This window comes from Tenrec ecaudatus, chromosome 16, assembly GCF_050624435.1.
Source record: "Tenrec ecaudatus isolate mTenEca1 chromosome 16, mTenEca1.hap1, whole genome shotgun sequence".
Classification (NCBI taxonomy): Eukaryota; Metazoa; Chordata; class Mammalia; order Afrosoricida; family Tenrecidae; genus Tenrec; species Tenrec ecaudatus.
In genome coordinates, this window is record NC_134545.1 from 52,544,649 (window position 1) to 52,569,126 (window position 24,478).

General features: G+C 46.1%; 1 protein-coding gene, 1 non-coding gene and 2 pseudogenes across 3 annotated transcripts; all 4 read right to left on the reverse strand.

The window, feature by feature from the left end:
- Positions 1–453: 453 nt before the first annotated feature.
- On the reverse strand, positions 454–22,751 carry DDX21 (DExD-box helicase 21). 2 transcript variants are annotated; one of them, XM_075534985.1, is made up of 15 exons: positions 22,562–22,751; positions 20,161–20,589; positions 18,596–18,671; positions 17,695–17,873; positions 16,225–16,342; positions 15,206–15,391; positions 14,176–14,321; positions 13,392–13,541; positions 12,590–12,751; positions 10,876–10,995; positions 9,900–9,973; positions 4,240–4,399; positions 3,763–3,897; positions 3,202–3,246; positions 454–2,696 (listed from the first exon to the last, which is right to left on the reverse strand). In XM_075534985.1, exons 1-15 carry the CDS (start codon positions 22,658–22,660, stop codon positions 2,409–2,411), a joined length of 2,367 nt encoding a protein of 788 aa, XP_075391100.1. In that variant the 5' UTR covers positions 22,661–22,751; the 3' UTR covers positions 454–2,408. The 2 variants fall into 2 exon arrangements, with proteins under 2 accessions (XP_075391100.1, XP_075391101.1); XM_075534986.1 differs by having other exon boundaries at positions 455–2,696; positions 22,574–22,750.
- On the reverse strand, positions 5,049–5,181 carry LOC142430079 (small nucleolar RNA SNORA42/SNORA80 family). The gene has a single exon (XR_012780554.1). It is a non-coding gene; the product is annotated as a small nucleolar RNA SNORA42/SNORA80 family (small nucleolar RNA).
- On the reverse strand, positions 6,164–6,827 carry LOC142429535 (histone-arginine methyltransferase CARM1 pseudogene; annotated as a pseudogene).
- LOC142429840 (histone-arginine methyltransferase CARM1 pseudogene) lies at positions 6,658–9,888 on the reverse strand (annotated as a pseudogene).
- Positions 22,752–24,478: the final 1,727 nt, after the last annotated feature.

Here is a 24,478-nt window from a genome sequence, read left to right on the forward strand (position 1 = left end):
CTGAAACTAAATTCTCCCAGAAGCAGTCTCATCCTTCTCCCGCCTATTATTTGGTGGGTTTGAACTCCTACCTTTGCAGTTAGTAACCAGCCTTAAGCCACTAGCCACCAGGGCTCATAACTCCACCACTGCATGGAAAAATAATCTGAAATGTAGTCATTTTTTTACTATTACTATTTTCTTGAGTGAAAGCCACAAATGTAAAAATCTAGTATTTTCACCTGAACCGGCAAGGCTGGCAGTCTAAATTCTTCCAGTGGAAGATGGGTAATCTGCTTCTGCCGATTACAGCAGATCACTATGAGTTGGGGTGAATTTGTGGTAATGTGTTTGGTTGGCTTTATGTGTTTGGGGATTTCTATGTTTAGTTCTATTATTTCCATGGTTAGGATCTCAAGGTATTTTCATTTTTGAAAACAAGACCCCAAAAATAGGTAGTAGTAAATACTAGTATCTTTATTTATAGCATAAACCTATTATTTTATACATTAACTCAGTCAATTTTACAGTAAAAGACAATGCATTTTATGTACAATTGTAGAAGACGCAATGCAGGTAACTCCAACTTAAAGACTGTATTTTTTAAAAGTTCATTGAATTGCTTGGAAAATAATTTGCTTTATAGAAAGTAGTAAAAATGTTAACATTTGCCAGGCTAGTTCACGTCCATTTAAATTAAGGAATGTTGAATTACACAATATGCTTTGACTTCTAGAATCCAGAGAAATTTTGGCTTTGCTTATAACCATGGTCTTAAAATTAAGGTGCACAAATGAAATCCTTGGAAACATGCCTTATTATCTCTCCCCACACTTACTTAATTCCTTTTTTTTGTTAGGCTAATCCACACCAAAGTTTTAGGTGTCTATTCCTATAGGTTCGGTATCAGGCCCTCTTAACTGGCTTTAAAAGGGACCTACCCTTGTTAAGTCATGAAATGATTTGGTTGTTTTAAAGCATGCCCAGTATTTGTACAAAAAAATAAAAAATCTAATAAATAATAATTCACAAGGTACTTGTATTGAATGATCAAATACTTTCCCTCTAAATTCTTATGGGCTATGTGAGAGACCAAGAGGGACAGAAATAGAAATGATAAAAACTGACAAGTGGTTCAAAGAACAAGCTCATAGAATTTCTGAGAACAGAATGCAAGAAATATGCAATCATGGCTGGAGGATAGGGTGGGCCCAGAGGGCGGGGCGGAGCAGGAAAAAAAAGATTGTAGGATAGAAGTGATATCCAAATAGAAGGATGTTGTCTCAAAGGGTAGAGTCCTTTTATCACAAAGTTAGGTACAAAGATTGGGTTAAGAGATAGAAATCAGAACCTAGAAAGATTTTGTTTTCGATTTGTTCAAAATAAAGAAAATGCGACAGGTCATACTACTTTTAATTCTATTATAGTTTGTTCCTAATAAGACTCCCAGCATAATTTCAAGGAACTACAGGGGGAGAATCCCATCTTTAAAATCATTAAATTCCTGAACCATGGAACCAGAAAGCTTCCCAGAGAAATAGTATGTGGGAAGTAAGCCGGAGTTACCTGGCCAGAGGCTACATTAGGTGCTCCAGTTCCCTCTTTTCAATGATGTAAAAAAATAAACATGGTTATAGGCAATAAGAACCAGACTTTTGAGAAATTAAATTGGATCGTCTTACCAGGCTCACTGTACTTAAAAATGATGTTCCATTAAGTACTGGCCATTAAAAGGATACCATATCAAGCATTCACTGACTTTCAGATGACCCCCAGTCTATGTGCACTGTGTATTAAGAAATCACTGAAGAGGTATCCCCTTACATTGAAAAGCTTAAAATTTTATCAAAATGCACATCAAACTTAAGGCTTATGTCTGCATCAGCTCCCTTCCCATGCATCATCCAACTCCTCTCCCCAGCATGTCATGGCATAACATGTGACACAGATGCAGCAAAATGCAAATCTTGCTTTGAAACACTGCTCACTATCTTGCCTCATAAGACATCATATAGAACCACACAAATAACTGTTACTGAAGAAAGCTTTGACTGCTCCAAGGGAGTCTTCTGAGATTGCTGTATTCCCTCAGGCATTCACTTTAGAGGGCACTATCAAGGGACATCTTTGAGCAAAGGCCAGTTTACAAAGTCAGATGCGTGCTTGACATTATCTTGTCATCTACAGACAACCCACTAGAATAAAAACATAATGAACTCATGTACCCTTTTTCAAGAGGATAGAAAAGTAGCAGTGAAGTTACAAATGACAGAGATCAGATGAAATAATGTAGGCGAAGCACCTCCTCCTGAAGGAGATGGGGCCTGAGCAAGTGGTACAAAGGAAGCACAGTGTGCTTTTACGGCTGTAGGACAAACACCAGTTCAGTTCCATGTGGCCAAATAAAAATAGAAATCCTCTATTTCAAATTACCGCCCGAAGGCTTTGCTGAAACTCCGCTTCTGGCCTGTGCTTTGGAATCTGTTATTTCTGTTGCCTCCACCTCCACCTCCTCCAGACCGCTGTCCTCTGAAGCCGCCTCGGCTTCCATCCCGCTTTCCTCTGAAGCCACCTCTGCTTCCGTCCCGCTGTCCCCTGAAACCACGATTGCCTTCCCTTGGCCCCCTGGGGCCTCGGTATCCCTCCCTCGGTCCTTCCAGCTCGGGTTGCTCGGTGGCCACGGAGAGCTGCCAGCGCCGCGAGTCGTGCCATTTTTCCTGTTGAGAGACAATTTGCATCAAAGTATGGCATTTCAGAAAAGACTTGAGTAAGATAAGATTTGGGGCTTTTCTTCAAAGAAAAGGCCAATGCTAAGCTAGTTTCACTGCCCTTCATAGCTCCAGTTTCACAATGAGAAATAGCGCCACTGCTCTCTACTGTGGTTACTCTAACCACTACAGGGCATGCATGACTGCCGCTGAGGCAGTGAGACAGCACAGAGTTCTCATCAATTTAAAATATCTGTGGGAAAACTTCATAACTTAAGTGTACAGGACAGGGAGGAGGTAGATTTTAACTTAGCAGAAAGGAAATAAAAAGGGAAAGTAGGCTGGTTCAACACCATGAAGATAGAATAAAAGGACAAGAAGAAAACATAACAAACTTGAATTCTCAACTGTCTCTGAGTAATGCCGTCAGTGCTGTTTGCCATTCTAATACCCTGCCTTTGGCGTCACAAATAATTTATCATTTGCTTTCAAAATTCAAGAGGAAGGAAGATACCTGAATTTCTGTTACTGCTGCAGTAGGAACATCAAAGCAAACACCCTAGAAATCAAAGCAAATGAAAGTCAATCCAACCTTTGACTGGAATTATAAGATGTGTATTAAGTGATAAGACAAAGGTCAAGCATTATGTATAAAAACCATTGCCATGAAGCCAATTCAACCTTAGGGGGTTGCTGAGATTAAAGCTTCATGAAGCAGACAGCTTTATCCCTCCTACTAAAAACCAGTTGGTGGGTATGAACCACTGACCTTGAAGTTAGTTAGTGCTTAACTCACCAGGCTCCTTGTACCAAAAAAACACCCCACCAAGTTCAAGCTTTAGCCCAAGGTCATTACATTATACATCTTAAATACACAACCGTTGGAAGCCAAGGAACATTTAAAAACAAAAACCCAACATCGAAACACCCAGGCGCAAAGTGTGCTAATCCTTAGGTGGCACCTTCCATGGTTAATGTTCAAGTTTGGGTTTTTTTTGTTGTTTTTCATTATTCACCCTGTGAAAGTCTGAAGAAAATTAAATGTGCAAGGTGCCACCTGGGGTGCCAGCCTTACCAACTTTCCTTTGAGGAAGACCATGCCCTTCACTTTGGAATCCATTTCTTCACCCAGCTGCTCTTTAAGCTCTTTCCAAGCATAGCTGATGTTTGACATTTCAATTGAGCACTTCAAGATCATGGTCACAAAGCCCTTACGGAAGAAAGAAATAAAAGTTGAAATTGGAAAAATAGACCTAATTAATAAACACTTCCCCAATTTTTAAGACAAGTTCTTCCTGAAAGCATCCCTACCTTTACACACATGTACACCCCCATAGGTTAAGTAAAATGCAGGGGAGCACTTTCATTCCACCCTCCACTCAGTCTCTGGTAATGAACCTATTTTTCTCTGGATTTATGTGCATAGGTGCGTGGTTAAACATGGACATATATTCAATACACCTTCCTATTGTCTTAAGAAAGGTAAAATAGGACTTTCAGATTCTTGCTCAAACTCCAAATAAACTCTCAGGAATGTGACAAGAAACCTTACCGCATCTGAATTGAGCATGGAGCGCTGGTCCACCGCTGTGGCACCTGAGATATGGGCCAGGGCAGCTGCCAGGGCTTCTACAGCTCCTTTCTCCTCGATCAGTTTCTCAGCTGACTGCTTGAAGTGACTGATGGCAGTAGGAGGCACCGAATCCAAATACCTACGGTGTGATTAAGCACGTGAGAAACAGAATGGCAAAAGAGGGCAAGTTTCAATTCCAAGAAACCAGACTGCACAAGAAATCACTACCCTTTCTCCAACTTTCATCAGGTAACCATCACCTCATTTCAATGAAAGGCATCGAACATTCTTAAATTCATCTGCTTTTAATTCTAACTTATACCACACGTGCATATACAGTGTGACAGTTTTAAGAACCATGTAAGAGCACTACAGAGAGTTCGTGAACATTGAATAAAGATGATGGACGTTCCCACAAGCGTCTTAAGGTTCTGTCACATTTATCACACACTATCTATAGAAGGAGGTTTCAGGATACAGACCAATGTAATTATCTCACGTGACATAAAATTACATTTTCTTTTTAACAACTTTCAGGGTTCGGCGGTTTTTTATTATATGCATGTGCTATAGTTTTGAATCAGAGGCTATCACAACAAATTAAAAGGTTCCCAAAAATCAAGGTAACTGATAGGAACCTTTATGAGAAGCTTCATAAATTTCCATGCACTATAGGAACAAGCCTCTAATAGACGCCCAGCATCTCATCCCCTTTCTGGCCTTCTATCTACACAATACAGAAAGTATCGTGTCCGAAAAGAAATTTTAAAAAGCACTGTTTCTTTCTTCACTGTGCAACCCGCCTCAGTGCCTGAAGCCCACGGGGGTAAAGCCAGGCAATGGTTCGGGGTGAGTTTGCTTTTGCATGGGACACTGTGAGAGGCCCATGGGATCAGACCTGCCACAAATCCAAACCCATGCACTTAAAAAGCATTGTTAAACAGTCTTTCAATTGTAGAGCTTTCTAGTGCTACTGAATATGTCGATATCCAGTTCTTCCTTTGATCATGGACTCTCCCAACTGGTTTTTTCATGTTTACATCTTCGTTTGGACTTTCCCCCCCCACTACTTTTTGAAGAGCAGGGAGGGTGGGTGTCTCCTTTCTGGAGAGAGACCAGTTGCCCTAATACAAGTAGAGACTGGAGCATCTATAAGGGTCTGACAGCAGTTAACCAAAAAAAGGGCCTCCCAGTAGATGCTTGAGATGTCTGCATCTGCCTCTGAGGATCCAGGCTGGGTTCCTGGCCATTTTCATGGCGAGGAAACTGACTTCAGAGGGTCTGAGTTGACACAGGTTCTTTTTGTTAAGAAAAAAATAATTATTTTCTAAGCTGCACATTGTGTGACTAAAGGCCTGGCCTGGTAGTTCTGGTAGTTGAAGGGAGGTCCCATCTGGTCAGGGCTACCCTCCACCAGGGACAGGCAAGGGGGTAGTGCTGAAGGACAACTGCTTCCCCTCTGCTCCCTGCCAGGTCCACAGCTGTCAAGTCCAGACCTGCCTACTGTCACTGATGTCGACTCCAGGGCAAGAGGGGATAGGGGACACCCAGAACAGGAGCTTATATAAATAAGGAAGGGGCTGGGGCCAAGATGTGAGACCAGAGGAGGCGGCATTGTATGTATAGATTGTGTGAGATCCCAAAGTAAATAGGGTTGTGACGGGTCCAGGCTTCTGCAGTATACAGGTCCAAGCCACCACGAGGTGCAGGATGGTGACTGGTCTTTATTTGCTTTTCTAGTGCTGTCAGTCTGTTCAGTGGCGCCTTCAGGGCCTAGCCCTCACAGTAAATGGTGTTGGTGGGGATGCATATATGGGCAAGGCCATCGAGATGGTGGGTGGCCCATGGTGAACTGGCTGCTGACTGCAGTGGGTGCACCAGAGGACCCTTGAAAAACTCCAAACTAATTATGGGTGTGATGGCCAAGTCCGTCTGTGTCGGCTAAGGGATCAGAGTGTTGTGGCCCGGGCTGAAGTCGCCAGGAGAAAAGTTCATGTCACAGGGAATCAGCATCCAACTACAGCCATCCCATCGCTGCCATTGTAGGCACTGCCCATGTTCCACATGTTCCCCGAGGGAGATGCAAAGAAGCCAGGTGGGGCTGGAGTTGGAGCCCATCTGATTTGCCTGGGCCACAATATTGCTGTCCTAGCTGTCTCCCATTAGTTACAAGCAGACGTGTCCTGAGAGTAGGTCCCTGGCCTTGGGGAAGAGTGGCGAGTGGAACAGACCCTACCTTGTACCACTAGGTTGGCAACTCCATTGGAGCCGTGAACAGCCAGAGTCATTATGGAGCCGATGAAAGCAATGTCAAACCAGAAAGCCAGACCGTAAGCCAGCCTTGAAAGCAGCATGTGGAATTTGAATGGAATTTCTACCTCGTGCAAATCTCCTTTTGCTTCTAAGAATTCACTGTGTACTTGATAGACTTGGCCATCGGGATTGATGTCAAATGTGTCCACAGCGGCACCTCAGAGGACTGACAGGTCCACCCCACGGAAGGATGGCTGGAATCAGAAGTAGGCCTTTGTGAAAGAAGTTCGAGGTGGATACCAATTGCGGAAACGTGATTCTGCCGAGTCTCGGGTCCTTGGTGGTGTAGAGAGAGTGGTCTAGTATGTGCTCACTGAGGAGCACTCAGACCTGGGGTGCTGGGAAGAGATTGCTGCTCTTCACCATGACCTTGGTGCCCTGGGCCATGATGCTGGCCTCCACCACGTAGATCTGCTACACTCTAGCTCAGGCAGTGACAACTGAAAAGATTCCAGAGCCACAACCGACGACGAGAATGATCTTGGCCTTAAAGTCAGCATGGTTCTGTAGGATGGCGTGCTGGTAGGTGCCTGTCTGCATGTGGTCCTGCATCGTGTGCTGTTGTGCCAAGTAACCATAAAATTTCAAGTACTGTACAGCCAAGGTCTCTGCCACCCACTCGCTGAAGATGGAGCGTGTCAGGGTATGGCCCCAGCAGGTCTTCAGAATGTTGGAGAAGGAACAAATTATTGGGCAGCTGAGCTGGAGGAGGAAGCTGGTGCAGTCAAACGTGATGATGAAGGACTGCTAGCCCTGCAGCTGCACTCTGTCCCCTGGACACCGCACACTGAACCACCCGTCTTCAAGGGTGCCCAGCCGTGTGCACCAAGGCAGTGTGCAGTGCCTGCTGCTCCACGTGCCACGGGGTCTCACCGTTCTTGTTGCCAACTGTGACGAGGAGCTGGCCCCTGGGGAATATGAACACAGCTACTTGGGCCCCCATGCCGCCTGGGCCTGCCACCCCTGTGCCTAGGCACACGGAAGCCAAGGCCCTTCCCTCACACTTTAAAACGAGCACGTCACATATCTGTGAAAGGAATGGGGTCCTGGTGGCGCAATGATGACACTTTGGGCTGCTAACCATGAAGTTTGCAGCTCAAACCCACCAGGTGTCCCAAGGAAAACAGGTGGCTTTCTGCTCCTGCAAAGACAGAGCCTTGGGCACCCTAAATATCAGCTCGACTCTGTCCTATAGGGCTGCCCTGAGTTGGGTGGATTGAATGGCAGTGGGTAAGTAGCCCAAGAAAACACCAAAATCACTGCCATCGAGTTGATGCTGAGTCAAAGCATGGTCAGCAGGCCTGTGGTAGAAAGACTACTCCCATAATCAGAAATCCACAGGGGGTCGCTGTGAGTCAGCAGACTGGAAGGCAGTGCATATAGGACAGCGCAGAACCGACCCTGTGAGTTCCCGAGACTGTAACTGTTGACAGAAACAGAAAGGCCCGTCTTTCTCCCTTGGAGCAGCTGACCTTACAGATCGCAGCCTTCCGTGAAACCACTATGCCACCAGGGCAGCAGTAACTGAAATTCAGTAGTTCACAAACAGGACCATAGCTCTCCACTAGGAGGAATTTGGGAATTAATACCTTTCTAGTTGTCTTAATGTAAGGCACCACTCATGCCCAACCCCAAGAAACAGAGAGAGGAGGGAGGAGCTGCGTGCGGAAGCCTTGCAAAAGCCTTGGAAGCTGCAGGGCACTTGGTTAGGGTTGCTACCAGGTCAGTCACCCCTCCTTTTGTAGGACAGACAGCGTCTTAGAATGAAGACACATCTTGCTCCAATGTCAGTCATATTCCCACGAAAACGACTATTAACTTCATCCTCATCATGTAGACGGTTACTACATTAGAATGTAAAGAAACAATCAATGATCATTTCTGTCGAGTGGGGTACGTGGCCCCACCTACCCAACCTCCAGCAGAGAAGCACCCACGCCTCATCAAAGGAAGACGCCCGCTGCCGTTGCCTCCATTCAGATTCATAGGGAGCCTCCCAGTTATTTGGTCTACCACCCCTTTGAGGAAAATAAAAGTTACTCTGCTGCCCCCCCCCCCCAGCAATGACCAATTTATACTGTAGCCCATAACCCAGGGTAAAGGGTAGGCATCTGCTTTTACAGCCCCCCCCTAGAGCAGCGGTTCTCAACCCATGGGGCACAACCCCTTTGGGGGTCGAACAACCCTTTTAAGAGGTTGCCCGATTCGTAATAGTACCAAAATTAGTTATGAAGTAGCAACGAATCTAATGTTATGTTTAGGGGGTCACCACGACAGGAGGAACTGTATTAAAGGGTCGCAGCATTAGGAAGGCTGAGAACCACTGCATTAGAGCTTTCTATTTCTCTGAGATTGTAAATTGTTAGGGAAACAGACAGCCTCCTCTTTCTCCCTCGGAGTGGCTGGTGGGTTTGATCCACTGACTTTGTAGTTAGTAGATAAAAGCCTAACCTCCTTAAAATGTCCAAGATATACCACCAGACTATTAATAGTTGCTTCTGACAGAGAAGAGAATTGGGCAAGGTTAAACAGAAAAAAGGATCTTCTCCACAGGGAAAGTGGGACCAGACTTCAACCCAGTGCTGCAAGGTGTGAATGCAGTATCCCGGCGTGTAGTAGGGAACCAGTGGAGAGGTCTGGGAGGCTGGCCCCAGCACCATAAATTAAGTGGATTTCTGCCCCTCCCCCGAAAAGAATTTGTTCCAAAGGACGACATTGACTCTGCAGCTCCGGGAGATGGACATATCTGATCAGAGCACACGGGAGCAGATGAAGGGGCAGGAGGAGAGAGTAGAGCACAGCCTGGCCCACCAGGCCGTGAGGATCACCAGGCCGTGAGGATGATGTTCCTGAGTAGAGCAGCCAGTCCACAGAGAGAACAACATGGCTGGCCCCACTATGAGAAATGATGCCCCTCAGTGACGATACAGGGGCGATACAGGGGACTGCACCGGAGACACAGTGTGGGAATTGCGCCTGACCTGATCCCACCACACCGAGGCAAAGCACTGGGGGAGTGCAGCGGAACAGCACGGGAATGGAGTGGCAAGGTCCCCAGGGAATACTGAAAGTGGACTTTGGGGCCAGGGCATGGTGCCCCAACAGACTGGACTGGAAAACGCTCCTAAGGGCCAGCAAATGATCCCTGAACTAACTACAAATAAAAAGGATCTTCACCTTTTAAAATTATACTTCAGCAAAACTGGAATGTTTTTATAACAAGCTATACAGCGTTTCAAAGAGCAGAAAACTTAAAAGCTCAAGCCTCACAAGTACTGCACCAAGAAAGCCCTCAAAACAGGCGGCGGCAGCTCGAGGGAACCTACCTGATGGCATCTTTGCTGGAAGCTTTTATGATTTCTGTCGCAGACGGCACACCTATTCGTTTAAATTTAATTCCCTACAAAGAATGCACAATTTCCATTAAGATTAGTAGTTCACTGAATCTTTTTGCTCTCTAACAAATGAATCTATTTAACTTTCCATTTTAGAACTTTACATTTATAGAAAAGTTGCAAAACACAAACAGGGATCCTACGGTGCACTGGTCACAACTAAGAAACCAACACTATCATTGACTATACCCTAGACCTTACTAGTGTCCCCCCTCCCCCCAATGTCTTCTGCAGTTCCAGGATCTGAAGATTACATCATGCCCACCAGAGCACATTTTGTCGTTTGACACCGTAAGCTCTGTTTGCTAGGGCAGCTTGTCTTTCCTTGTTTTCATAACCTTCAGTTTTAAGAAGTTCTGGTCAGGCATTTTGTACAACACCCTTCAATTTGAGATTGTCTTGATTAGCTTTGCAAGGTTACACTAGATTTATGAGCAGGGATGGATTGTCTAATAAGCAAAGATGTGATGAAAACAATATAAAATTGTTCACTACGGATTATGCTTGTGTGCTAATGAGGATCAGGCTTACTGAATACTTTGCTCCTGTCGGGTATTGTGATGGGGTTGGGTGAGAGATGCCAAACATAGTTAGAAGCAGAATCTAATGTGGTGGGAAAATGTGGAATTTCACAATACAAATAAATACCAAGCAAGCCTATAGCATGGCGGGAAGGGAGCAGTGGAGAGCCAAGCTACATCTGGACAAAATATTTGGAATTCATCTGTAAGTTTAAGTTGCTTCTCCCCCTACTGATTTATGAATACGAAGCATTTCTTTTGTATTTTTAACACACTTTCAGACACTGCTACATGCTAGGAATAAAAACCAAAGATGTAACAGAAACCGAATAAAAGTTTGACTGTAGAACTGAACATTTGTTGAATGAAAGCGAAGGCAACTTTACCGCTTTCTGTTCCACTTGGACCAGCTGATATTCTTCCTTGTACTGATAAAAACAGATGCAAACGCCCGTCCTCCCCGCTCTGCCCGTCCGCCCAGAACGATGAATGTAGGACTCCACATCCTAAGGAGGTAAAGTGTACACGGGACAGTGAATAACAAAGAGACAAACCCCAGCAGTCAATTCGGCTAATTTGGTGATTGTAGACCTGAAGGTGGAGTATTAGTATCTTTCAGAGTTTACAGAACAACGAAAAATAATTTTGCAAAACTCTCTCTTATGATGGTCTCTATCCTGTGGGGTAAGCTTTTAACCAGTGGCTTTAAGCAGTGCTGTCCAGAAGAGCCATGTCTGTCCACTAACATGTCAGTATTAGCAATGTAGTGACAGGTCACTGTTATCGATATAAAATAAGGTACCAGTGAGATATTTTAATTTTTTATATATTCAGTTTCAACATGTAAGGTCCTCCAGGACTTGCCTTAATCCAAAAGTAACTTTCCAACACCTCCATTCAACTGTTAGTTCTAAGGGGAAGGCCTCATAACTGGATCACTCTTTTTTCCCTAAATTTTACTTATTTTGTAGCTGGTGGTGAGAACATACCCAGAAAAGCACACCAATCCAACCATCTGAACGTGCACAATGTAGTGACACTGATTACATACTTGGAGGTGCCTACCTAATTAGCATAAATCCACCACCTTTACAGTTCTTACCTCATCTTTCAAGGTTCTGTTGTCAATTAGATCCCATGTAGGTTGCTAATGCTCAAAGTTGGCCTTTTTAAAACTAGTTAAGTCAAATTATTGTTCAGTTTTACAAGGACTTTGGGGGGAGATTTCCGGTTTCAAGTTTAAAACTGATCTCGGGGTAATCGTTTCTGGGGTTCATCCACACTCTAGGACTCCAGAAAATCCATGAAAATTTAAAATTCTGTCCCCCTCCTTTGAGCAACATGGAATTTTTTCTCAAGATATTCAATAACGGTTTCTAGTTCTTCTGGTCGCATGGCAAAGGATCCCAACAGCCATCCAGCCTTGTCCTAGTCTCTTTCCTCTATTGCTCCAGAAAAGAGACCCACTGTGCCTTGAACGGCCACTTGCAAACTTTGAAGACCCCCAAGCACTGTACTACAAAGCTGAAGGAAGAGCAGAAAGCTCTAAGCAGGCTAGTAGACTAATTAACTAAGCTATGCATTAAACCACAATCCCCAAACCTACAAACCAAGTACCCTATCCCCTCAGGGGTGGGTTGTACAGACGAAACCTCAGCAGCTACATATTTCTCGACCACTTGGGCCAGTGCAGCTCTTTCCAGTAGTAGGTGAGCTACTTCCTGAAGGCAAGCACAGTAGTCTGCTGCGCACAACTACTCTTGTCCTTTCTAGTCTTTCTGTATCAGCGAGGTCACACACAGCATGTTCGTTTCCTACATCACACATGGCACTCCAGAACCCGTCGTTGCTGACATGAGAAGGTGAGGCGCTCTGGTGGCATGCTGTGGTCTGAAACCTCGAGCTCTCCGTGGGGGAAAAAGTGAGACTTTCTCCGCCCATAAAGAATTCCACTCTCGGAACCCCACAGGGGCAATTCTACTCTGTCCTATGGGGGCGCTATGAGTCACGATTCACTTGGCCGCAGTGGTAGGACATGATAAGGCATCTATTTTGCCACCAGTATTCACAAGAAACAAAACAGAAGTATTACACACGCACCTTTGGTGGAGAGCTTTGTATGACCAGATCAACCTCAGGGATATCTAGCCCACGTGCAGCAACATTGGTTGCCACCAAAACACCAAAATCACCATTTCGAAAACCTTTCAAGGTGATCTCCCTTTGCTTCTGTGGAATATCTCCGTGCAATGACTGGGCATCCTGCCAACGAGAGAAACCAGCATCAGAACCCCAGATCCAACATCACAGGTAACCACGAGGTAAGCCTTCAGAAGACGCTCACCATCTGGTGATACACCCACTGGACGGAACGAAAAGGCACTCACTTCAAACCCATTTTCAGATCCTCACTTCCTAAAAGGACTGGTGGTGTCTCTGGAGGAGCACTGGGGGCTGTTAACCACAGGTCAGCAGCTGGAAAACCCCCAGCCTCCCCTAGAGAGAAAGAGGAGGCTTTCTACGCCCATGAAGCGGTTGAGTCTCGGAAACGCCTGTCTTTTCAGGGCCACTTGGAGTTGAAATGACTCAATGGCAGCGAGTTTGGTTTTCTGAAGTTTCTACTCCAGCAATGAATGCAGCAGCCCAATGTTACGTACAGACAACGCAGGGGTCACATCTGCTGTCTTGGTAAGCTGGGATCTAGCCACCCTTTTCCTAATCTGTAGGAGATGGGCAGATGGATGAGGTCTAACATGGGCATTCTCCATTAAGCAGGACTCCCCCTATCTTCGATGGAAAATACACTGCAATGACTGCACGAAGAAACAAGCCACGGGCAAATATGCTCAGGTGACAACCTGTTGATCTGAGCCAGTTCTGAGGGCACTAAGGAAGAACCCACCTGCTTTATGGACGCATTCTGCGAAAGTTCCTGGGCTTCCTTCTTGGTCTCACAGAAGATGATTGTGCGCCCCTGGTAACCACTGTACACCCGGATCACGTCGCCAATGACGGCTGCCCTGTGGGTCCAGTGGCACTTGATAGCCAGATGCTGAGAAGAAGAAAGGACAACCACTCAGGAAAGCCTTGTGGGAGCCTGCTCAACACTAATGGTCTACTCAGATCTTTGGCACTGGGTACTCAACTGTAGCGGACTCGTGCCGCCACTGCTCAGAGGAAAAAGAATTAAGCTAGTGAAGCAGAGAGTAACATGATTTGTCCTTTTACACCTCCTCCTCTCTCCAGAGCATTTGGCTTGATCTATTTTCTGACAGCCAGGGAAACAAGAATGAGACTACTGTTTCCTAGATTGCTATTGGAAACAAAGTAACAGGGAACTTTATGTTGGCCCTTTCCCCTCCTTATCCTCTAGGACCTGAATGTAGCAGACCTCAAGATGAAGCATTTTTCAACATGAAGTTCTCTGCTGCCCTCTAGTGCTTATACTTTTTTAGTGTAACTTTTATGTAATTCAGATATCATTTCCAAGACTCTGAAATATTAGACTACCAAATGAGCAATTAAGAAAACACAAATACATACAACTTGAACAGAAATGCATCTCTACTTTGCCTTTCATGTGGATTTCATATTAATCTGGAAAAGTTTGTACTTCCAAAGCTTAATATTAGCAGACAGCAAAAAATAACTCGTTACTAGTTCCAGCAACTAAATGAATCATTTACCTCCACAGTTATTGCAGTTTTCTGAGTCTTTTTACCAATCAGGTCCACCTGCTCATATGTAGGTTTCATGTATTTCTTAGCAACATTAAATACCCAATGAGGGCAAGTTGCAGAAAAAAGCAATGTTTGGGGATTGTCTTCTGAATCTTAGAGGGGAAAAAAAAGGTAACATGAGTAACCCACGCAAGTCTACATAGTATTTCCTCAGTGCTCGAGAGGCCAGGCTTGGGGCCAGGCAGTGAGGACTCTAAGTGAGAGATACAATTTTCCCATTGGGCAAACAGAAGAATGTTGCCAAACAGGCCCTAAAATCCCAAGGCTGTTTAAAATGTTTAGCTTCCTGTCCACTGGTCTTTGTGAGCCACAAGGGAAGTCTGTTCCCTGAGAATCACCACCAGTTCATGAAGCCCAGTAACCAATATATTGTCTAACATCACTGCCACGAGTCCATCCTGACCCATCAGGAGCCCATGAAGGCTCCGGAGGAATGCCCCACAGGAGCTCGCCCTCAGCGCAGCTGGTGGGCTCCACGTGCCGGCCTGTGGGGAGCAGCCCAGCACGCCATCGGCCCACCACCAGGGCTTCTAACCAGGACAGATCCCCCAGCATGCCAGTCATAAACCCAGAACAGACCCGACATGGCCCAGCCTTTCTTCAATATTTTGCGATCTTAGAATTCCAATCTAATCATCATTCTGTGAGTTCAGTTATCAAAAAGCTTCTCCTCCCATTTTCTTATCTGCTTGAGTGGGAATGCATTCCCAGATATTGCAAATAGCAGGATACTGCAAGTAGGTGGGATCCTTTTGGGAAAATATACAAGAGTACAGTAAACTGATAAAATATAGAATGTTTTCTTTTCCTTTCTTAGTTTTCCCCCCGTTGTAATTCTGAGGTGATTTTTCATTAATTCTTGCTTTCCCGAATACAAAGTCCCTCTCTGTTGCCTGCGGCTTTAGTTAACTGTCAGAAAACTACCCTACCCTTCCTTCCTAGCTCCTTGTATTGCTTCCTTGGGTTGACTGCTTACCTTTCTTGTACGCCACACATAAAATCTCTTCCACTTGATCAGCAAAACCCATATCCAACATCTGGTCCACTTCATCCAGGACAACATGCTTCAGTTTGGTGAGGTCTAGCTTGCCGTTCTGCAGGTGGTCTTTGATACGACCCGGCGTCCCCACCAGGATGTCAATCCCATTTCGTATGCGGTCCACTATAAACAACACCAATGATAAGATTTGCGGGGTTTTAAATAGTAATTTCTTCATTAGCCTGGGGCACAAATTCAACGCATTTTTGGCCCCACGTATATTTAAAAAACAACTAGCAGCGCAAGACTAATGCCTAAATCGAGTCACAGAGGTTCAGTGGGCATTGAATCTAGTGGGGACACATGTCAGAAATGACAGTGCCGTGCATTAAGTTCCATCAGAGAAAAATACACTGGGGAGCGGCGGCAGCAGCAGCAAACAGTGTCTTCCTTGGCTGGGGAAAACTGGCGAGATTTCCCAAAGGGAAACTAGAAACTTTCTGGGAAAAGTGAGCAGATAGAGGAGGGGTCGGGATGGAAGGGCAAGTATTCTAAGATGGTTTTTATAAAAACAAAGCCCAACAAACTAGTTGCTGTAAGTTCTGACTTATGAGGACCGTGTGTGCTATGCAGGGTCGTCACCGGCTGATTTTCCTCTGCAAGGATATCATGAGGCCGCTGGGTGGAGAAGCTCCAGCCTCTTGGTGAGTAAGCGAGCACATGAACCACTGGCAGCACCCAGAGACTCCCCAAGAAAGTACAGGTGTAGATGAGCTTGGGGTGTCAGGAAAGTGGGGCTCAATACAAGCAAGATAACAATGCATCCTTGAAGGGTGCCTCACTGAACTCTTGGGATACTAAGCCCTTTACATGCCTTTTCCTCACAGCACCCTGGATGGCTGGTGCATCCACCTCCTACAGCTAAGCACAGAAAAAGAAAATTTAGGCAACTTTAAAAAATGACTAGCTCTAACAGTGGAGGGCCTCTGCCTTCCCTCGCTTTGAGATTCACTCACGTTGGCCTCCATAGGGAGTTCCCCCGTAGAAGCACGCCACGGCCAGCTTTCTCGTGATGTCACTGAAGTCCCTGCTCACTTGATTGGCCAACTCCCTTGTCGGTGCAAGAACCAGCACCTGAAAAGGAAAATACATAGCACCGTGTGGGATTTGGGTTTTTTAAAGAATATCTAAACAGAGGGCCCGCTGGATCTTCCTCGTATCCCCAAGTGTAACAGCTACTGTGTGCCATGCCTGTCTGGAAGGACCATAAATTTAATATGATTTCCAACAAACCTACTCAGAAAAACCTGTGACCTTACCAGGCAGAAGAGAAGGCAGGCACCTAAGTGCATGGTGCTGCAGAAGGTGGGCTGGAGCCCCTGGGAAAAACTGGGAGTTTCATGCTGGTCCCTAGAAAACTGCACACCAAGAAAAGAGCAATGTGCCCTAAAAGTAATAGTGACAAGTGCTAATGCCTGGTCTGGACGAACTGGAAGAATTTTTTCAATGAAATAGACACTACTAAAAAAATTTATCATAAAAACCTTTTGCGGTAGGTATGAGAGGATAAATAACTTACACAGATAGACAGACAGACAGATACACAACTATGAAGAGGTAGAGCCCAGATTCAAACACAGGCAGTTCTAATAAAACCGTTGTAACCTCTTTACAATCTCATGCATTCATCCAACAGACATTTACTGAACATCTACCCAGTCCCAATGCGCGAGGTGCCAGGGACATGACGGGAAGACTGGACACGGGAAAGCCCATAAGCAAGTGAGGTCTTAAAGCCAGAAAAGACAGGCACGTGTGATGCTCACAGCAAAGCTAAGAATACAGGGAAACAGGTTATTTAGCCTACTATCCCCTTTTCAGGGGTGGGGGAGAGAACCCCACGGCACTCCCCACCGCTGGCATTTAAAAATGACTGTACTCTAGTACATGATCCAGGATAAACTGGCGCCAGTGCTTTTGCAGCCCTTGGATTGTTCCAGTGCATCTCGGGGAACAATGGCTAGAATCAGACCTAGGCCCCCTGGATGCTCACTGCACCAATGTTCACTGAGGTTAAGGTTTGTGAAGCGCCCGGTTCTCCACAAATGAGGCCAACAAGCACCATCCAGGCGAGGGGGCTGCCTCTTCCTCTGGGAATCCCTCCTCCCCTGTAGTCAGGTTCCTCTACAATAAACACGCTCCCAAGTGGTCAAGAACACTACTTGGCCAAATTTGTAAACTCCAGGGGCATCCAATCATTTGAGGGGGCCATTATGAGGATAAGTATCACAGGTGAGGCGATCACAGTCCAGGGACAGGTCACATTTTACAGCATTTAAACACAGGATTTATGGTCAAAGGTTTTGTTTTTGAATCATCTGTCTGCAGGAGACAGGTGGCCTGAAGCGATTCAAAGGACAAGCCCAGATGAGGTAGCTTTTTCCTGTGCTGGGAAGGAGCCCTTGACAAGCCCGTGCTTTCGTTACCTGAGGGGCACGGCCTCGCTTCCGGTCCTGCAGCTCTCCCTGAATCTTCTCAATCAAGGGGATGGCAAAAGAGAAAGTCTTCCCAGTCCCTGTCCGTGCCTGTGCAATCAAATCCTTCCCGCTGTAGACATGATGAAATGTCTTCGCTTGGATAGGGAACAGGAAGTTCACCCCACGAGCTGTGAACAAATGAACCGGGTTATTTGACACGGCGACTGGTGAAATAGCAGCCAGTGCAGAGGCAGGGAAGGTATCCATGTTTCTGACTGCAGAACGAAGAATTTCACTCTCTGCCCAGTGCAAGTTCTACAAAGTCAGACCAACTGTCAGGCACCAAATTATGTAACTACTTGTCATTTTAAGAACCCCCTGCTATAAAATCTTACTCGTGTTGCGATGAAATCAGGAGCTTTGTTATCTGAACTGTGTTGCCGACCGAGACAGATTGTGGTCAATAGCAGCTCGTTGGTTGGAACCACCAATCTTCAGGTCAGCGGCTGAGTTACTTAGCCACTAAGCCCTTGTAGTTGAGCATCTGTTACTAGCTAGCTTACAGGGAGATTGCTAAGTTCTCAAGCCAGCATCAACCACCTAGAGACACCCACTGAAGTGGTGGCGGAGAGATGATACAGAGCACCAACATGACATTGATCAATCGTTTCATCTCACCAGTCACTAGACTGCAAAGTATACTCACTATACTGAATCCACGTGAAGTCTTTTCTGTAAGAATAAAGACTTTTTTAAAAAGGCTAAAAATAAATAAAGACTAGAGAGTTCTATACAGAATATGTAGGCCTATCTTACTATATGGCTGCTTAACAATATGTCCTGGTTCATCACAACAGATAGTGGAGTGCTTCCAAATGAACTATAGACACTGTACTTGCAAGAGTGTTACCTTTGAGCAGTTGAATGGTCACTTCAGATATGGGAAAATTAGAGAAGGCGCCTTCTTTTTGTTCTACTGGTACTTCCTATCAAGTGAAAGGTCATAGATTAGAAATAAGATCTCGACCACTTTGCCCCTACAAGTTAATAACTACAGAGAAGTCCGAGGCACAGGTGAAAGAACCAATTCTAAAAAATCCCTTCTAGATATATTAATATTCAAATCAACCAAAAAGACACAAAAGCCTTGATTAATCAAGATCAGAAAAGAGAATAACCTATGCAACCTAACAAAAGAAAAAATCTGCAGCAAATAAATAGCACGTGTACATTATGCAGGGCGACAAACATAGGTCCCGTCTCAACTAAGAACTATGCCACAGCCACCGCCGTTCGCTCCCTTCCCGTTGCAGTGCCTCTCCGAGTGGTCTGCAGGGAACAAGCATTCATGCGCAAAACGGTCATGATGGTGCTCGCCAACAATGGAAGACTGGCGTGCCCAACAAGGGAAAAAGTCAACAGCCAAATTTCTAAACACGGCTTTGAAGGATTCCAGTACCTAACTCCTAAGAACCTTACTAATGATGAGGGCAGAGACTGTACAGATGTGCTTTACACAATTGATGTATGTATATGTATGGACTGTGATAAGAGTTGTATGAGCCCCTAATAAAATATTTTTTTAAAAAGAACCTTACTAATAAGGAAAATGCTACATAAAAGTGGAAAACGCAGGATGCAAAACCGTATACAACTCATATATTTTTTTTAATTACCAAAGAAAACAAACCAAAACACACTACATCCCTTGGACTTTTTTCCAAGGACAGCAAAGGCTAAGACAGAGGAAAACTGCCTCAGTGGCATTTCGAGGCAACCAGTCTTTACAGAAGCAGACTGCCCCATCTTTCTCCTGCAGGGCTGGTGGGTTCAAGCCGGGACCTTTCGGATATCAGCTGAGTGCTTAACCATGGGGCCACCAGGGCTCCTCAGATGTACACCAAAGAAAAGCACAAAAAATACCAGGTTTTTGACCTTGGTTCCTCCCAAAGTACTTAAAGGAGGCTTTTTTAGGGGGAGGGGGCCTAAGTGGGGTGGCAACGTGCAAATATAATCAGGGAGGAAATTGTAAAATGCCGATCAGATTTACAGCAAGTAGAAAATTATTTCTCAGAAAATTGCTTATTCGGGTTATTTTTGGTTGATGACTGAATTTCTGAAAAGTAATAGAATTAGTCTCCAAGTTGGACTGGAGTTACTCATCCCGTTTTTGAGGACTCTCTCCCCATCATGTCACATCATGGTATAGCCAGGAAGATGGCCCCGTTCGTGCCCTGCAGCTCTCCTGCTGATTCACAAGGAAGCAAAGCGCAGGGAAAGGATTTAGCACAAGCTTTAGCAGATCCACTACTTTACAAAGGAGGCATTCTGATACTATGCAGTTGAATTCTCACCCTGGAACACCAGGGTCCCTTGCAAATGCTGACAGAACCTGTTTCCTAGCACTTAGGAAGCAGAATGGGTAGGGGTTACAAAAGTGAAAAATACTTGCTCACTACTAAAATCGAACTTTACCTGTTCTAACTCACTGCTGCTTTCTTCGCTTGCAGATTCCTTGCCATTAGAAGGGGGTCCGAGTCCGTTCTTCAGTTGGGGTCTTTTCTCTCCAATGTCTCCATTCACTTCCTTTATCTTCTTGGGCTTAGGCGCCTCCACCTCTTCTTCAGCAAACTCCTCATTTTTTTTTGTTTTTTTGGTTTTGGGAGAAACAACTGGATTTTCAATGGGTTCCTTTTTCTTCTTCACACTTTTGGTTTTAGGAGAAGTCACATCATCTTGAGACTGCACCTCTTTCTTTTTCACCTTTTTGGACTTAGGAGAATTCACTTCGACTTCAGCAGGCTCAGCTTTCTTTTTCATTTTTTTAGCTTTGGGGGAAACCATTTCCTCCACTTCTACTGACTCTTCAATTTTCTTTGATTTTAGCTTCTCTTTGGTAGCTTTCTAAAAAATGAACAAACAATACAAACAGTGAAGAAAGCAGACATACATCTTTATAAGCATCAATTCTGGATTATTTCAAGATGACTTAAATAATTGCAAAGAACAAAGGGGGCTTGTTTTTTTGTTGGTATTTCAGTATATCACTTTCACCCTCCTAAGGCAAAAATCAAACTTGGTATGGTTAATACCACTTCTTAGCTATCTAAAGACAATGCCCGATCAATAGTTTTATTAACTTAGGAAATCAAGAGTACCCCTTAGTAACTTGATGGTGGTTGATCAAGTTATCTGTAAATCAAACACTTCTAAGAGATTTGGGATGCTCCAATAGACTCCAAACCAAACACTATAGAAAGTGATCAGGTATAACTCAAATTAATAGCAATAGAATAAGTTCCTAACGTGCCTACGGATGGATGCTATTAAGCAGATTTATTTTCTTCCTATCCACTAGAATTCCCCTTTTGGGCTAACAGGGATTCATAATACGTACCTTGCTTGCCTATTTCAAACCCAAATGAGTTTACATGCAAATACTCATGATCCAAAAGTTCTAGAAACCCTACAACCTGTTGCACTGTGAATAAAAACGATGGACCTAAATTAAAATAATACAAGACAAACCAGAAACAAACAAGCACAAGTTACAAGAGAGTGGGAGGACGGAGGAACCCTAGAACCCACCCAGCCACATGTGTGGCTATGGCTGATGGAAAGTCTACCTATCCAACCTTTCACGTGGTTGACAAGGTATCAACGGCTGGAAGGCGCTGCACCTTGGTTAGCATTTCTCTGGCAGAACCCAGGCCCTCAAAGCATGTGCACTATAATGAGCTGAAACCTTCCCCTCTGATACTCTGGATAGGGGTTCTAGGCCTTGACCCTGCTCTCGGATCATGGTCTGAGGTCAATCTCTCTTCATGACCATCTCTCAGAAGTAGCTGTTCTCCAGTCCTTTCATCTCACCAAAAGGGGTGGGTTTTGAATCTCACTGAGATTCTTTCGGAAGATAAAGTATTGGGGGCGGAGGGGCACCTTTCTGTTCCCTTGGCTTCACACAACGCTAAATGGCTGCTACTCTCAGGGTTCCACATCAAGATTTTTTAAAAGATCCAGAAGCAACTGGGCACAGATTATAAATCATGCACAAAGCAAGCTCAGAGGTAATCTGTGTCTCAGGGCAGACTGAGTGGGTCACAAAATCAAAGCAGTGTATGAGAATCAACACACTCTCTATAAAGGCATGGTGTGCAGTTAGCTCCAGGGCATCCCTAGTCCATAAACCAAATCTTGGGAGAAATGAACCCTCGTCTTCAAAGGGCTGCTTCTCGGAAAACAAAGGGAAAGCATGCCACTGCAGGTGCAGCCCGCATTTGTGACCAGGTGTGGGTAAGTTTAAGCTCCCACAGATCAGTCATGAAGGAGTCTGAGAGGCTCAGTGTCTGAAGGGCTCGGTTCTTAATATAAAAAGTGCGCAGTTCGACCCCACCAGCTGCTCTGCCCCAAAGAGATGGCAGTTCGCTTCTCTGCCCGCCGCGGGTCGCCGAGTCGCAATGCCTCCACGCAGTAAATTGGTTTTAGTGCGTTAGTTCCTACATCTTCGACTTAATCTACAGTTCGCCTCTGAGCACGCTCCTATCCGGAATGAAGTCTGAGCCAACAACGTGGGCTTGGCCGTGAGCGCCCACCGCCCAGCACCAGGCACGGCGCCTGGACTTCGGGGAGCACGTGGGGCACCGGCAGGGTTGCCAGTTCCGATGTGCCCGGCCCAGCTGGCAGAGCGAGCGGACCCTGGGGGTCGGAAAGGGAGAGTCCGCCGGCCGACGCCCGGGGCCCCCCGAGAGCTCGCGCCCCTCGGGCCCCGGCCGACCCCCGTCTCCCGACGCCAAGCTCCCCCGCCCGCCACGCGCTCCCAGCCGGCCCCACCTCCGGGGCACCGCGCCCGCGCCGCCCCGCGCCCAGGGCCCCTCACCCGCTGCGGCACCTTCTCGTTTGGCTTGCGCGGCTTCTCCAGTTTGCCCATGGTCGCGTCTGACTGCAGAGCGGTGTCACTGAGGAGTTTTCCCGGCATCACTCGGCACAACCTCCGTCACTCAACCCGGCTCGTCCACCGCGTGGAGAGGAAGAGGTGGAAGGACCTCCTGGGGCCACTCAACATGCGTCACTTCCGGTAACGAGCCACTTCCGGCGGAAAGAGGGCGCGCGCGGAGGCGGAGCTCCACCGGGAAGTCGGATAGCCCCGGCTCCGTGGTGCTGGAACAAACCTTCCTGCCAGCTGACTGGTTCCGTTCATTGCGACCCTGCGGGACGGAGCGCTCCGTGGTTCCGAGGCTGTAAGTCTGCGCGGAGCAGGACGCTTGGTCTGTCTGTCTTTCCGAGCGGATGGTGTGAAACGCCGACCGTGCAGTGGCCGCCCAGACACTGCCCGAGCTCAGGGACGGCCACGCACTGCGCTGCAGCCGGCGGTTCTCGACCTGTGGGTCGCGGCCGCCTTGGGGTCCAAAGACCCTTTCACAGGAGTCGCCCGATTCATGACAGTGATGAAGTAGCAACGAAAATAATGTTATGGTTGGGGGGGGGGGGTCACCACAGGTGAAGAGCTGTATGCAAGGGTCGCCGCATCAGGAAGGTTGAGAACCAAACGATTAGAAAGGACCACAAGGATAGACTTTGTATTTTCCTTCCAATGCTGGACAGATTTTCGCTAGCCCCAGCCTTTCAAGTGACGGGTTTTGTTTGTTTTCAGCGCTCTGAAGCACTTTATAGTAGGGTCACTCAAGTTTGTAAAACCTTTATAGTACAAACGAGCGAGGTCGGTCATCTCATGTAAGGTTCGACTCTGGAAGGTCACAAACCTAAGCGAGCACCAGAAGTCGTTCCTGCATGCACTCATCCCTGATGCATTTTCCCTGAGCGTTCACTTTTCCTGTCCGGTATGAGAAAGGTGCGCTGTTAAGTGCTGAACTGCTAACCGCAAGGTGAGTGAGAAGCTTTGCAGGAGCTCCGGTGAAGATGTACAGGCTCTGAAATCTATACAGCATTGCTACGATCCGAATGGACTTTGTGGCAGAGGCTGGGGGGACGTTGGTTGGTTGGGGTTTTTTAAATAATTTTATTAGGGGCTCATACAACTCTTATCACAATCCATCCATACATCAATTGTGTAAAGCACATTTGTACATTCATTGCCTGCATCATTCTCAGAACATTTGCTCTCCACCTAAGCCCCTGGCATCAGCTCATTTTTCCCCTCCCTCCCTGCTCCCACCTCCCTCATGAATCCTTGACAATTTACAATTATTTTGTCATAGCTTTCCCTGTCTGACGTCTCCCTTCACCCCTTTTCTGTTGTCCATCCCCCAGGGAGGAGGTCACATGTAGATCCAACCCACTATCCCTCTACCCTCCCAGTATTGCCACTCACACCCCTGGTCCTGAAGGTATCATCTGCCCTGGACTCCCTGTGCCTCCAGCTCCTGTCTGCACCAGTGTACATCCTCTGCTCTATCCAGACTTGCAAGGTCGAATTCGGATCATGATAGTGGGGGTGGGGGGAGGAAGGAAGCATTTAGGAACTGGAGGAAAGCTGTAGTCTTCATCGGTGCTACGTTGCACCCTGACTGACTCATCTCCTCCCCTAGACCCCTCTGCAAGGGGATCTCCAGTGGACGACAAATGGGCTTTGGGTCTCCATTCTGCACTTCCCCCTTCATTCACTATGGTAAGGTTTTTTTGTTCTGATGATGCCTGATACCTTATCCCTTTGACACCTCATGATCACACAGACTTGTGTGCTTCTTCCATGTGGGCTTTGTTGCTTCTGAGCTAGATGGCTGCTTGTATACCTTCAAGTCTTTAAGACCCCAGACACTATATTTTTTGATAGCCG